We start from the raw sequence: 16,311 nt of genomic DNA on the forward strand, positions 1-16,311 counted from the left end.
TATTGATTATACTTATATTATGATACCCCCCTTGAAAAAATCCTGCGTACGCCACTGCCTCTCCATAATAATATGGCGACCCGTCCGTGATGTAACCAGAACTGTTGGGTATTATTTAGATAATTTTGTATTCCAATGACCGTCGAATAAAATATCATCTTAGATTTGGTCGAATCTAGATATTATTCGAATAAATAAATTATTAAAAATGCCCAACTCTGGATGCAATACAATAATTTTATCACAAAGTATAAATATATATTTCCTATACTCGTAGGTATACAGAAAAAAAATACATATAGTCGGTTCGACTGGAATTATGGTCAATATAAGGACATGGTAAATTAATAGTTGGTCCGACTAAATGTAATCAAACGCTCACATTTTTTAAAAACTGTTGTATGTAAAGTTTCCAAAATTTGTAATTTTTTCTATTGTTGCATATTTACCATAACAACAGCAATAATGGCATATTAAACAAAATACTACATTATGGCTAATGAACTAGATGTCAAAAAGCCTTATCAAAAAAAACATTTTTAAAAAAATACTACATTCTAAATCTGTCCGACCCTTAAAGGCATACAACACATTATTTGTAGAAGAAAAAAAAACTTTTTCATTTTTTATTTGGTTTCAAATTGCCAAAAACGTATTGGCGTATTTCCAAATATTTCCATCCAAACGAGCTGACAAATAAATGAACAATCACTATATTCCACTAACTGAAGTATGTTAATTAAACTAAACGCAAACAATATATTATTCTGATTGGAAATTACGCGTTTAATTAGTTTTCATTGGCAGTAAGAAACGATTATCTACTATAATTCGATTTATAGTAGTATAAAAATGACAAAGTTTTAGCATCAAATTCCGCATTTTTACATAACAAGTACAAAAATATAATTTAGTGTTTCAATTTCAGACAATCAATTTACATGCAATCGTAAAACTTCTAACAGAAAATCCAATTTAACAGTAATACATATATTATACCTAATTGTAATGAACAATTTTACAAAAATCTATGTCACTAACAAAATGTCTATACACAAAATAAACAGCAATAAGAGTAGGTACTGCTATTTCCGTTAAGTCATTTTTCAAATTGAGTTTAAAAAAAGTAGGTTAAATCTAATTTTCGATCGCATGCAAAGTATAATAATCTAGGCTTGTGTTTTGAAAACTTAAACGAGTTTTCTTATTATTTTCTTTCATTTTGTGCATATTATTATTAAACTTTTCCCGCTTGTTCGGAAATATTCTTCTCCAAACTATCAAAGTTAGTAAATACAATTAATGAAAAAAAAAATCCATAAATATGTAGAGTATAAAATTAAACTTAATATGAAACGAAAATACAAGAACATACTTTAGATTGAATTTAACATTATTATTATAAATATATTCCATTAGTTTTTCATTTATGCAAATGGCTATGTTTACAGTAAACTCTAAACTTCAATTTGAAAAAAAAACAATGAAAAGTAAAAAATATGAGCTTGGCAAGCTTTAAATAAATGTTTTTGTATTACTTATAAAAAAAAAATCTAGTCAAGTTTGTAATAAACATTTAAATCGATAATTTCCAATTATATTAATATATCAATTAGTTATAAATATTGGACAACGTAAAACGTAAGTATCTATTAATATTTTGGCCACTATGTCTATTGTAATTCTATTTCATAAGATACATTTCACTTGCATGGTATTATAATTTATAAATCAATTATGGCGTTTATTACTATTAAATGTAATATTTTATAACATCTTGTAGAAACATTTTAATAACGTATAATTTCTAAGTAAAGGGGAAGCGTTTTAGCAAACAAACAAAATTTGCATACTGTTTTAAAGGAAAATTTGTTTTATGCAAATTATTTGGGGCGTGAAAAATTGATAATAATTCTTGTAGATCTTCTTAAAGTATTTGAACTTCATTTCGAAACGTTAATCAATACAACAGCGGAACCGCGAACGGACGTTTTTTTTTTTTTCATTAACATATTTACCCGACGATCTTTATCGTCGAAAAGTAATAATAATAATAATATAAAACAAAAACTTTTGGCTTTTGGCATTATGTTGTTTCGCATAAAGTATAATATAATAAGGAACGAGAGAAATAAGCGCGCGAATTTAATTCCTGAAAAAGGAAGAAACGGTCGTCGCCATAACAAAACGAATAATTAATTTTTGTTTCATTAAATGACTTTGTATTAAATTTCTGATTGAAATCCAAATGAAAGCAACAGTAACCTCAGCTTACTGCTCGGTATAGAGCGTTGTTTCTGAATCACAGTTTTCATTTGCTGTTCTATAAGTGTTGTTTAGGGTGGGTTTTATTTTTACATAGGTCTTAGCACATATTATATATTATGTAGACGTTAGGTCAGACGTTACGTCACTCTATTGACCAGTTGATGGAATATCCACACTCAATTCCGCAGGGCTATTATATTATAGCATCAGCTGCCGGTTGTCACACGCGAGACTTGAGATGGCATTAATAAAATGCAAGTACGGTCATCGATACATATATAGTGTAGACCGCACGTCTCGTAACCGACACTTTTTTTTTTACAATACAACCGTCTGAGCTAGACCACCATTCTTATACTCTACAATACACCCGAATGAAGACGTTCTGACTGTGATAAATAAAAAATCCACAACACCTTCTCGGTAAGAATAAAAAGAGGAAAATTGGCGTTTTCAGACATTTTTCCCTCAGTTCTCTCAAACACTATCAAAGTGAGCTGTCGTCTGATAATCGTCTAGATTGAGAACACATTATTCGAGTAAAAGTTATTCGAATGATTTCAATAAACGACTATTCGAAAAATTCCAAACGTAACTGTTCCAATAAATTTTGATCCAAATAAAAGATTGTAAGTGTTTTTTTTTTTGCTGTAATTGTTTTTTTACAACATTATTTCTTATAAATATATACTACGTTTAGAAAATATATAAAACCAATAGGCATGTAATGAAAACAAATGTTTTATTCTAATAATAATTAGCACAATTCTGTTTTCAGTTTATTAAGCGATTAGTTATAATAATTTATTTTTTCACTAACCGGAACATATAAATTAGAATACCTAACATTTATAGAGAAGACCGTTTTCTAATAAGGTCTAAAAATATACACCATCTGCGAAAAAGGGGTCTATATCCGCTTGTATTCGATTTTGTTGGGTACCAAAAACAAGGACAATTAAGTCCAAACACACATTTTCCTTCCAAAAAGGCATACTATCACGTACAAGTTACCGCATTCCATTCGTATGTACATGGCATTCGGTCCCTTGTGTTAAACTACATTGACATGTCAACTGTTTTATAACCAATATATTATGTCCTTATCTTCATATCATATAGTAATAAATAAACATATTTGGTGTTATTTTGGCAATAATGTGACTTAACTAACAACGAGACAGTCACCTTAGATATAATTTACATTTCAAAAGCTCACATTTATTATAATAAGTCATAAACATTTCTTTCTGCGTTTGAAATGATTTCTGCTTGGTATACCAACCGTGAATTGATTTTTTTTTATGTACACACGGTTTGATGATTGGATTAAATCTTATACAGTTTTACTGAAATAATGTAAGATGAGATTTATGGAAAGCTATAAGCAATTAGATTATTAAAGAAAAATTTAATGTATAAAGCCAAACACGTGTTTTTTTTTAATATCTACTCATTTTTAGCTTCAATGCAAAGTTATAGCGTTTTGTGCAATTATCAAGTAATTTTTAATAACATACATCATATTTATCTGTAAATTATCGTACTTACTATATTTTAGAGTATCTTTTACTGTTCGCCTTTTCTTCAAGTCTGTACTGTGTGAAATTCTGGAAAATATATGACTTGCACGTATCAACTCCTCGGTGTTGACACCGACTTTGTACAACACGTATTCTCATCAGACGTACCCTATTCAAACTTCGCACTTTTAACAAAACTTTTGCAGATAGTTCTAAAGTAATTATTACTTCAGATTGTTAACGATTTTCGATACTTCTTCACGCTATTACATCCGCAGTGCGACTTATAAACGAGCAAGAAAATCCGATATATTCAACAACATATAAAGGTCTAATAACAATATATGTATATGCTCATATACAAGTAGATAAATCTCAAATTCCACGACGACTTTATCTAAATCTACTAAATGCGATTATCGTTTTATTTTTAACTTGCTCTTTAAACATAAATATGTAGGTGTGACTTTTTCCTAAGCGATTGTAATGTAAACCAAACATTTTTATTAAACGCATACTTAATCATGTTTTTAAAACTTATAAGCGCCTGTCTTGTGTGTTTTGTACTCTGCCGTTTAAATATTACTGGACTTTCTATTTTTGTAAAACCGGGACATACGCTTTTATTAAATTAATAGGGTTTAAATGCACGCTAAATGAGTTTAATACGAAATATTGCTGCTCGGCATTTATGACAAAATAGGTTGGAAATTAGTTAAAATATATGAATTGGTCCTATAAACTCTTACTTCACTCGGTCGAGAACGGTGTTGTACCGGAGGTAAATCCAGTGTTACTAATCAAATTATAAGAGATAAACCCCACTATATAATATATTATGTCAGCTCGATAAATTCAACGGAAAATTATTTCAAGCCAAATAATAGAGTTGAAAAACAAAAAAAGGGGGAATTTTTTCCAATTTATAATAATAACTTTGTGTAATTTAAACAATGATGCAGGTGTCGTGGATGCGAAAGAGAGATTTGCACATACTGACGGCAGGAGTACTGACTTACACCAGCGACCAGAGATTCCAAGTTATTCATCCGGATAACTCGGACAATTGGACCCTGCTGATTAAATTTGCTCAACCGAGAGACGCCGGAATCTATGAATGCCAAGTGAATACAGAACCCAAAATGAGTCTGGCATTCCAACTCAACGTCGTAGGTAAGCCGGCCATGTCCATAAAATCATACAGCACGAGTAACTTGCACCGCGGTAATTTATCAAATTTCACCTCTAGCCAAACAAATTGCAGAAATAAAATACCACATTTCCCCCCCCCCCCCAAGTATATCTAGCTATAATATCATCTATTAAAATTCAAAAAATGATATTTTTCTAGTAAATCGTATTTAATTTATAACTATAAGCTTAATTATCGAATAAAGGCTATTAAACGAATGAAATGATATGCCTATAACAAAGCTTAATGCTATTATTGCCCAGTATATAATGTGGTTCAAATTAAACTCATAATAATGATAAATAACCACCAATAGGTTCGGGGGAAAAAAGTATAAAATAAAAAAAATTTTAAATGATTATTACAATCGGTGATACATTATGAAATAATAAATAAAACGTGAATTTGGTTTAAACTTTGCCAACTCCGACGCGAATTATTTAGGTTCAATAATGTTAAAAAAGTAATTATGAAATACACCTGGGTAACTGTTATACGACGAGTATACCATGTACAGTGTTAGATAGGTTAAAACCACACGAGTGTTAATTCGGTTAGGTATATTGTTACTTTTGTAAATAATAAATGAAAATATGATACGGGCGTTGTATAATAAAAGGAGTTAAATTATTGCATAGGTTTATAACACTTTAAAATGCAATTTAACGCACGGAAGAGACCGTGTTGGGGATAAACCGGTAATATTAAATTAATGGGGTTTTCAATGGCAAACTACAGTAAAAAAATGAGATCGAGGCCTTTGCGCCAGAGACAATTAAAAATGTACAATATTTTATAATATATTATATTTACTTTTTATTAACTATTAAAAAATTACCGTATTCTCAGTTTCGGTAAATTATTTTCGACGTGGCTGTTATTACACACACACACAACAAATAATATACTTACAATTGAATAAATAAATATAAATAACTAACATTTTAAATGGCTGACCTACCTTAGTACACTTACCATAGCTACCACGGTTACCACACGTACCATGTACCATTTTGAACCATTTTTTTTTTTAAATATCCTTCTTAGAACTATAAAAGTCTCTATGAACAAATTTTTGTTTGGATTAGTATTTTAAAATGTGACACCTGGTATATATATATATATAGCAGTGCTTTCAAATAATAAAACCATATTTTAGCAATATCACTTAACAAACGTTGGTTTTTCATTAAAGGAGTATATTATTTCTAATACAGTCCGTCGAAAATATTATTGAAATATTGTCGAATATAGTTGGGAATATTGGTTTTTTTGTTTAACAACATTTGGTAAATATACTTTTGAAACTCAAATCTTCGAACAAAAAATATTTTTGAGCATGCAGTATATTTTTATGTTATAAAACGCGTTGACAACTTTTGTTTGAAATTATTTTTGTTAAGAAATGTTTTCTAAAACATTTTATTTTTATCGTATAGGATATTGAATCGACTAAAACAATTTTTTTAAAACTTAAGACATAACAATATCAAGCATATAAGTATATAATATTATATGGTTTAGAAATACAGTGTTTGTTCTATTTTAAAATATATGCGAAAACACTAAAAATGGCAACATAATATAGCCGGCATATAATATAAAACTAACCGCTGAACTTTAAAGCCGTTATTTTGTACTATTTATTGGGGTGTTAACACAAGTTACATAAGAAAAAAGCTACCCGAGCTTTCACAAGTGCGTGCCCAAAGGTTTTTCTCGAGTCCGCCTTTGGTCTCGTACGGCGTCTCACAGGCGCCGATCAGTACACACGAGATACAATAGATATATTATTATACACTTAAAGAAGTAAAAATCGTGCAATGCAAGATCAATAATTTATCATCGATGTTAATAATATACATGTTTGTGATATAAAAATCTACATCTTTATAATCGAACCGCTCACGATCTATTAATTGTTTGCACCAAATATTTACACAGATGACAGAGATAAACTCATTTAACTGGGGTTAAAATAAATTCTGTTGCGTAAACCATGTTTTAAATTTTATCTGTTGTTAAAAATGTACTTAATCACAATTAGAGGGTCATTTATCGCTGTGTAAAAATGTATGTATAGTTAAATTTTGTTATCAATATTTTGCGTTAAAGTGGTGATAGTGGAAACGTGCGTTATCAGTTTATCATTGATTAGACCCTGTATGCTGTGCCCTGTTAACTCCTACTGCTGATACCATTTATTCGGTAACCAGTATACTGGTAATAACCTGACTATAAAACACATTAGCAATTTGCAGCAAAACATAATAAAATGTTTGCCACGAGCTTGGAATAGATATAACGTTTACCGGTAATTGTGATATATATTATATACCAAACTTCTTGACATACTACCATATTGCCACATAAATTTGCCGACCGTGTCCACGTGGGTGTTGTCATCTTACATAGTACACACAATAAACTAATAAACCGACGTATATTGGGCCAAAGCACAGTTCAGACGTGTTTTCTGCCGAATTAGCTATCGCCATAACTTATATACGTTAGGATGGGAGCAAAAAAAAATGGCTGTTAGATTTCTTGTCCGAGATAAAAATCTATGGTTTTTGCTCGGTCGTCTGTGGATAATGTTTACACGGCGAAACATGGCCTCCGTCATTTCGCTTATTGTGTGAAAAAATACTGATAAAACTCGTAGCAGTTTTGTATTGGCACTCAACAGCCAACAAATGGCCAGGGGAAAAAATGAATTTAAAAAAATAACCTATATCTATGTGATGGTTTTGATAAAATGTTCAAATATGAACGTCTAATCGTATACCATAACTACTCGTTCGAGTACCCGACTTGATCGATATGCACTCATAATATTGTATCTATGGTAATAAAATATATATATATATATATTTAATTTCTGTTACTTTTATAGTGATAAAAGATTATGTACGTCGGTCAGTTATATTAAACAGCTGACGTTATCTAAAAATGATTATCCGGTAAACGAATAAACGCACACCAAAGTGAAAAATTACAAATCATTAAAAATTAACCGCCGAGCTCGTCGCAATCGAGTTTTACTACTTTTCGGTAAAAATCGATAAATTTCAATTTTTGTTTATGTCCCAAACTTGGTTTTGTTACTTTAAAACGTTGCGGCTTTTACGTTTTTACTGCTGATGAGGAAAATCGAATGCATAAAAAATGTATGATCCGCATAGAGTGTTTTTTAAACACTTACCTGTAAGTCGAAAACATCATTTAAACTTCTTTTTTTTTTTTAGTGCACTATCACTATATAAGACATCGATACTCGTGTATAGAAACCGTGCTGTAGTTGTACATAATATGTCATTATTCATCTATTATTAGTCACAGTACCTACATCAATCCAGCACAAATCCTGAGTTGACCAGAGTGTCATTTAATTTTCTAGAAAATTTTATTTAAAAAAATACAGTAATATAATTAATATAACAGTTAATTAACGTAACAGTAATGTGATTAACTCTATCAATGTAGAATATCTTTATTATGTAATATCATTGAGTATAATATAATGGTAATGTGTTAATTTAAAAATATTTTTCGGGTTTGCATAGAAGCCAGAAAACAGGCAATACTAAAACAAAAGCGACTTATGTTATTATTATTCTGACAATACTTACAGAACGGCTATTGGCGTTTGAAATTAACTTTTTTTTTTTTTTTTTTTCGTTGCCCGCGTAAACCCCTTTTTAGCTGTGGAGAACAAAGTTTTGCCTATAAACGTTTGTAGCCGAGTAACCTTTTTCGCAGTTATTCGGTCCATATAGTCTCTCTGTAAACCATTCGGCGATATCGACCGGGGCAACCGGAGCCAGACAACATTAGGCCAAAGCTAATGGCCCCAACATGCATTGTTCATTCTCACGCCAAAATAACACACAAGGAACTTGAAAATCCGTTCGTTATATTGTCAGTAATGGTTCAAAAACGACAACTCGTTAGTCGAAGTTACACCGAAGGGTAGAAAGCCAGACTGCATGTTTAAAAGGTAAATACCTATCGTTTGGCAAACGCCAAAACAATCTCCAAAAACATATTACCTCTGCAAAGTACTACAACCATATTATACAGGGGCGGAGTAATATTTTAAAAAAAGTTTTAGTGATTCGGAATGTTTTGTTTTTAACCAAAAAATGATTTAAAAGGCGAAAACGGCGACGGTCGTTGAACATTAGCGGATTAGTTAAGGGTTTTCGCTTAACTAGAAAATAAATTAAAAACGTTGTCGAAAAGACGGATAATAATAGTACAGTGCAAACGAAAATTAAATGTTTATTGCACAAAACAGAGAGAGAGTGTGACTATGATTTAGTAAAACAATAATTATTTATTCGAATCGTCACTTCGTCGAGATCGTTAAAGTAACAAAAAAATTAAAATGAATCTATTCAAAAGCCAAAAAAAAATAAACCATCGAATAACTGATTTTCGATCTAGGTAGGATAGGTATTATAGATATCAGTTTCTTAAATTATAGTTTTAAAAGTAGCACTTGGCGTTTTTTACAGTATATAATAAATGCTCTTGGTAACTGTTCTGAGTCACAATTAGTTTTTTTGTTGTCGTTCATAATATTGATCTCTTGTAATTTTCTGAATCGTCATTATGAAAATATCAAATTTCCATTAAAATAACGCGACAACTTGGTTTTCAATTTTCTTAGAATAATATTCCAAAGACAATGCAGAATTTTTTAATATTCATTTCTACTCAAGTTGACCCTGTAATAATAATGTATTTTTACCGCTTACTCACGTACTAATAGATAAACAGTATGATCACTTATTTTCAAGTTGTTTTCCCTAACTAATAACTATTCTTTTAAATTCTGCACATTACATATATAAAACTCTCATACGGCTAATAGACAATATTATAATTATTATATTGCAAGACAAATGTCTAGTAATACATTTTGTACAGAAGGGTGGTTCATTAAGGATAAGACACTAATTTTAAAAATATTCAATGAGGTAATTAAATATAATATACGTTACCATTTAAGTTTTAAAAGTTGACGGAGCATAAACTGAAGCGTCTCCATAAAGTTAATATTATAAAAAAAAATGCAAATAAGAAAAAGCGTTTATTTTTAGAGAAAATTAATGGGTTGTCCTGTACATCATTTTTGTCTTTAACTTGCAAATTGCAATTATCTTATCCTGAGTCACGATTATGTCATTTGGCTGATGTGTTTGTATAATTTTATTATTTCAGAGATGAGAGCTCGAATATGCGGCCCTCAAGAGCTGTACGTGAACGAGGAGAGCGAAGTGACCATGCGGTGCGAACTTAGCCAAGGACCGCACGACCTAGGCACGATATTCTGGTACTTGGGCAACGTACCGGTGTACACGGACCAGGTGAGCCTGCAATCGATCAGACAGCCCCGGGTTAGTGTGCACACCGAATGGGCGGACGGTCTTAAGAGTACGCTTCACATAGCCCAAGCTAAACTCAGTGACTCCGGCAACTACACCTGCGTGCCTACGTTTGGACAATCAGCTACAATCAATGTTCACGTGGTCAACGGTAAGCGTTTTTGCTTAATCATTTGCTAATATCATAATTAATAATATTATTGTGCGATTTACAACCTGTGTGAAGAGCAAGTATTGTTAAGTAAAATGTTGAACACCCTGTGTGAAACATAATGATTCATTCAAAATCAAAAAATTACTAGCTATATCACGCTTAGGTTTTAATAAAGCTCAAAATGAGCACACGAAAAAAAAATATATCCCAACATAAAATCAAATCCTTATACGTTTTTGGCATTAGAGTAAAAAAAATAATTCACATAAGGTATTATATCTGTAACAACTGTGAATAAGTGTGGAAGTCGTTGGACCAACAAGAAAACCTTGAGAGAGAAGTGACTTCCTGGTTATTGCATGCTGATTTATGGCAGTTGGTCTGTTTAAAATCGCTACCCTGTAAAATCACTGAAATCGACTTGCACACTTATTCACGGTTGTTACAGATATTATGAGTAAAAAAACTGTCCCTGTACCTGTAGAACTTAGCTGTGTAACATAGCAATAAGACAAACAACATGTGTTTTTTGGTTATAACGGTAACACTTTAATTAAGCCGTCTGTCGTAGCTATAATAAGACAAAGAAAATGTGTTTTTGTTTGGTTATTACAAACAAATGAAAATGTAATTTATATGTCTAGTCTATATATATATATATATATATATATATATAGATTAGACATATAAATATATATATGCGCAAGTTGAAACCATTAAGACATATTAATTTCATTCTTGCATTTATCTATTAGATTAAAACATAATCGCGTCTCAGTGTTGAAGCCAACACAATAAAATGTTATTCAATGTCTTGATTACTTTATTGGTCTCAACTTTGGTGTTTAACGACCGAAAATATGTTTTTTGTACCGACCCAAACAAAACAATAATTGACACACTTAATACGCTTTTAGAATCTCCAGGATGGAATAAGATTAGTGACTTGAAAGTCAAATTTCCTGATAAAAAAGGTAACTCTTTATTCTCTGTAAAAGAATTATTAGAGAGAAATGCAGAACCCGATAAAATTGTGAGCTGTAATAACTACACGATGAAATACGACATGGTTTTTTATTCGTTATCGTGTGTGTATGCAAATGCGTCGTTAAAATTTTTAAATTTCACAAAAAATATTTTATATATTAGCAACCTGGAAAGACAACGCTTGCACATACAAACGTATAGAAAGTCAGTGAAAACAGGTGAGGCAGAAAATAAAACGCAATCAGCGGGTAGCAAAAATGAACAAACTAATGAAGACGATTTTGTCGAAAACGATTACTTTCATAAATCGTCGTCGTCTTCTATTAAAAACTATGATGAATTTATGGACTCCTGGAAACTGTTTAATTGTGCGATAAAACGATTTCAGAAAAGTTGGCTGATGTTTGACCACATGTTCGAAGCGTTGCGTTTTTTACAAGAATTGGTCCCGCGAAAATACGTCGAAATGAATTTACCCGAATTGATAAATTTCAGTAACATTGTGTCGTTTTATAAAGACAGGTGTACAGACATACAACTAGTTTTGACCGCTTACAACGGGGAAGACGATAAGTACTACAAAGATAAATATGGCAAAATGAGCAGAGCTTTTTTTCAATTCCTCAACGCTACACAAGCTTTGGATAGCATTGTAAACAACTATTGCGTTATACCAGACATCGATAAACCGCAGATCGTCAAAGAAAAAGATGTATTTAAAACTTTTTTTACTACAGGCAAGCGATTCAGTACGATCGAAGACAAATTTCGAGTGGTACAACAGTTGGAACGCCAAATTGAATCGCTTGTAAACCAAGTCACTCGAGATGGCTTTAAAGATTTGGGTTTCGTATATGATTTCACCAACTAGATACTACACAATAGATAATAATACATACAGTAATAAAAATGTAACGTTACCATTCTTATATTGATTTCCAATAAAACTATATTCGGTACATGTATTCATGCATAGTTCTGTAATACCATATTATAATATATATGTATATAGTTTGAAAATAAGTAATATACCTATTGGTCTTTTTTTTTATTTGAAAAAATCAAAACCGTAATTATTTTTTTGTGCAAATCCGAAAAAATAATAGGCACATATTTCATTATTTATTCAGCTACAGATGCGTTTTTTTTTTTATTTGGTTATTAACGTTAACACTTTAATTAAGCTGTCTACCGTAGCAATAATATGACAAATAAAATGTGTTATTTTGGTTAGTACATACAATTAAAAATGTAATTTACATGTCAAGTCTATCTTGTATAAATACAAGTCGAAGCCATAAAAACATTTTAGTTTTATTCTTGCATTTATCTATTATATAAAAAATCGCATCTCAGTTAACTTCATCGTAAAAAAATGTTTTTCAATGTCTTGTTTACTTTATTGGTCTCAACTTTGGCGTTTAACGACCGAAAATATGTTTTTTGTACCGACAAATACAAAACAATTGACACACTCAATAATCTTTTAGAATCTCCAGGATGGCATAAGATTGGCGACTATGAAGTCAAATTTCCTGATAATAAAAGTGACTCTTTCTCTGTAAGACAATTATTACTAGGCAGAAATGCAGAGTCCAGTAGAATTGTAAACCATCACAACTACACAATAAAATATGGAATGATTTTTTTTTCACTATCGTGTGTATATGCAAACGCGTCGATCAAATTTTTAAATTTGATAAAAAACATTTTATATATTAGCAACATGGAAAGGCATCGGTTACACCGGAAAAAGTATAGAGAGTCGTGCAAAGCGGGCGAGGCAAAAAACAGAACGCATTCGACGGACGAAGAAAATGACGAACAAGCCAACGAAGACGATTTTGTCGAAAACGATTATTTTCATAAATCGTCGTCTTCCAGTCAAAAATCCCAAGAGTTTATGGACTCCTGGAAACTGTTTAATTGTGCGATAAAACGATTTAAGAAAAGCTGGCTGATGTTTGACCACATGTTTGAAGCGTTGCGTTTTTTAAAAGAACTGGTCCCACAAGAATACGTCGAAATGTATCTGCCCGAATTGAAACATTTCAGAAACATTGTGTCTTATTTTAAAATTAGATGTACAGACATAAAACTAGTTTTGACCGCTTACAACGGCGAAGACGACAGTGGCTACCAGGATAAAATTAGCGACTTGAGCAGAAATTTTCTCCGTTTTCTCAATAGTACACAAGAGCTGGATCGTTATGTGTACGACTATTGCATCATACCAGACAACGATAAGCCGCAGATCGTCAAAGAAAGAGATATATTTAAGACTTTTTTTAATACGGTCAAGCGATGTGCTACGATCGAAGACAAATTTCGAGTGGTACAACAGTTGGAACGCCAAATTGAATCACTTGTAAACCAAGTCATTCGAGATTACTTTAAACATTTGGGTTTCGTGTATGATTTCACCAACTAGACACTACAAAACAGATAATACGTACAGTTATAAAAAAATAATTGTTAACATTTTGTTTCGTGGCACCAAAATTTATATTATGATCTAATAACATTCTGGATAATAAAAGCTATTTTTTAAGTGTAAGCCATCAATAGTGTTCAATTACATACAAAAGACGTTAAAAGTAATTATTGCACAACATTTTAATATTGGTATTTTTTGTGTTAATGCAAAAATAATAATACATTTTATTGTTTAAGCAGCGCTGATATCATAGCGAAATGTGTTTTTTTTTTTGGTCAAGTATTAAAACAAATCAGAAATTGTATTTATACTTAACGTTCAGTCTTTATCTGCAAGTTAGAAACATAAAAACATATCTTAGTTTCATTATTTGCATTTATCACCGTATAAAATATTATACATTGGCATGGCCAAGGTGGATTTCAAAAATTCACGCTGTACAAAATAATAATAATAATACCTACCTACACCAAAAGTATTTATTTTAATATAACATACAAAGTTTTGATGTAGTAGCAAAACGCATAAATTTAATATAATGCTTTCCGTTTCCGCGAATGTTAATTTATTATAATAAGCATGTGCACAATAATTCCTTTAAATGCTATTTTAACAGTTTTATGGTACCGCGGCATGTATATACGCTTAAGTACGTATTATAGTGCTCCCAAAGGCGTCATGTAAACCGATTATCTTAACCGTTCTTCGAAACCTCAGTTTGGGTACGTAAAAGATAAGCGCAAACCACGTTTACGGACAACATATTTTTAACCTTTAAAATATAATATAGGCTTCGAATAATACCACAAAATACTTTTAGAATTGTACAAAAATGTACATACACTTTTTTTTTTTTTGTTTACAACTTACAAAACCGACTTCCCACTTTGCGAAATAGGTATATCGTTTTAAAAACTTTTGTAAGTTGTAAACTTAAAAATCTGGTGCCGGTTTATAACAATATAGTAAAAAGAGATTAGTGGTGTTTTTTTTTTTCGAAATTAATGGAAATCTTCAACTGCCATTTTAAAAATATGCAAAAATAACAACCCGACCGAGCCTTCATTTTTGCAAAATGAGAAATACCTAAAAAACAAAATGTTTTTTATCATATATATATATATTTTTTTTTTTAAATAAAACAACTTTTCAAATTATCTCCGAGATAATATTATTATAACGGTATACGTCACTCTCATAACGCCCAAGGCGGCGGCGTAGGTACCCAAATATATTTTACTGGAACACAAGTGTCAGTTGTCTTGCGAAAACCATCTTATCTCGTATCGGCCCAATTTATGTCCACGGAAATGATATATCCCGAGTAATGATCCAGATTGGCCGCATCTCGTTTTAATAATTCATCGATCCTTTGCCTAAGCGCAAGTAATCTGGTCCCGAGGTAACCATAATGGTTTCTTAATAACCGCCACTTTGTCTACATCGACCATAGTACTTCCGGGGAAACGGTCAATCGCCTGGGAAAAACCCTTCGAATGTGATGTATTAAGCAAACTCCGAATTGCACACCACCTGCTATAACTGGTGGTAACGATGATGTGCAAGTGATCGGATTTTTTTTCTCTCTCAATTCACGCCGACACCATTACCGACTATTGGAAAAAACCGCCATCTGCTAGCTGTTTGTTTCGTGTACTAAATTGGTCCACTAATAAAACATTAATTATACCTTATGGGGTTTTAATATTGGTAATCTTCGAACAAGTTGCTGTAATTGTTGTTTTTGGTGAAAACTTTAACGATGATTATTATTGTTATAACTTATAAGTAGTTGAGACTTTTTATAAGGAAAAACGCATTTTGCATAAAAAAAAGCCGAATTGGGCCCTTGTTCTAATGAGTGTCTCAATTATAGATAAAAAAACGACAAAAATAAAACTGGTGATTTGCATTGGTTTACTAGTGAATTTATTTGACGTGCCAAATACAGAGCTAATAATTAATATTTAAATAATATGTTTTATAATTGTATTTCTTGGGAAACAAAGAACCTGGGCATTATATTCGCATGTAAAAAACAAGGCAATAGTTAGCAAAATTGCCTATACTTAGCGCCGGTTGTAAATCGTTAATATCACAATAGTATTTCAATCCGTTTTTACATTTTTTGCAATCACAAGATAATGTATTTTTGCCTCTTACTCGTTTTTTCTTATTTTCCATCAACCAGTGATAATATTTGAATAAAACCAATTTTTTTTCAAAAATTGCTTCATTTGCTGCAGTTTATAATATTGTTTTAGGAGTTCAGTGCTCTCGGTTATTTAATATCGCTCCGGTGTAGTAGTTTGTTTGAATATAACCTAACGCGGTTATGTTGATTCTACCCACCTTGT

The 16,311-nt window shown here is 31.2% G+C and overlaps 1 protein-coding gene across 1 annotated transcript in view; it reads left to right on the top strand.

Moving 5' to 3' along the window:
- LOC126834476 (protein sidekick-2-like) overlaps positions 1-16,311 on the top strand; it is a 119,393-nt gene that overhangs the window by 96,900 nt on the left and 6,182 nt on the right. The window contains exons 3-4 of the mRNA XM_050566412.1: positions 4,754-4,964; positions 10,213-10,527. Coding sequence (XP_050422369.1) covers positions 4,754-4,964; positions 10,213-10,527 — 526 coding nt within the window. The remainder of the gene's footprint in view (positions 1-4,753; positions 4,965-10,212; positions 10,528-16,311) is intronic.

The sequence above is a fragment of the Adelges cooleyi genome, unplaced genomic scaffold (genome assembly GCF_023614345.1).
Source record: "Adelges cooleyi isolate 19-005CV unplaced genomic scaffold, UGA_ACOO_1.1 ACOO_flye_CR_arks_rails_tigmint_CR_PRNA_21, whole genome shotgun sequence".
Taxonomy (NCBI): Eukaryota; Metazoa; Arthropoda; class Insecta; order Hemiptera; family Adelgidae; genus Adelges; species Adelges cooleyi.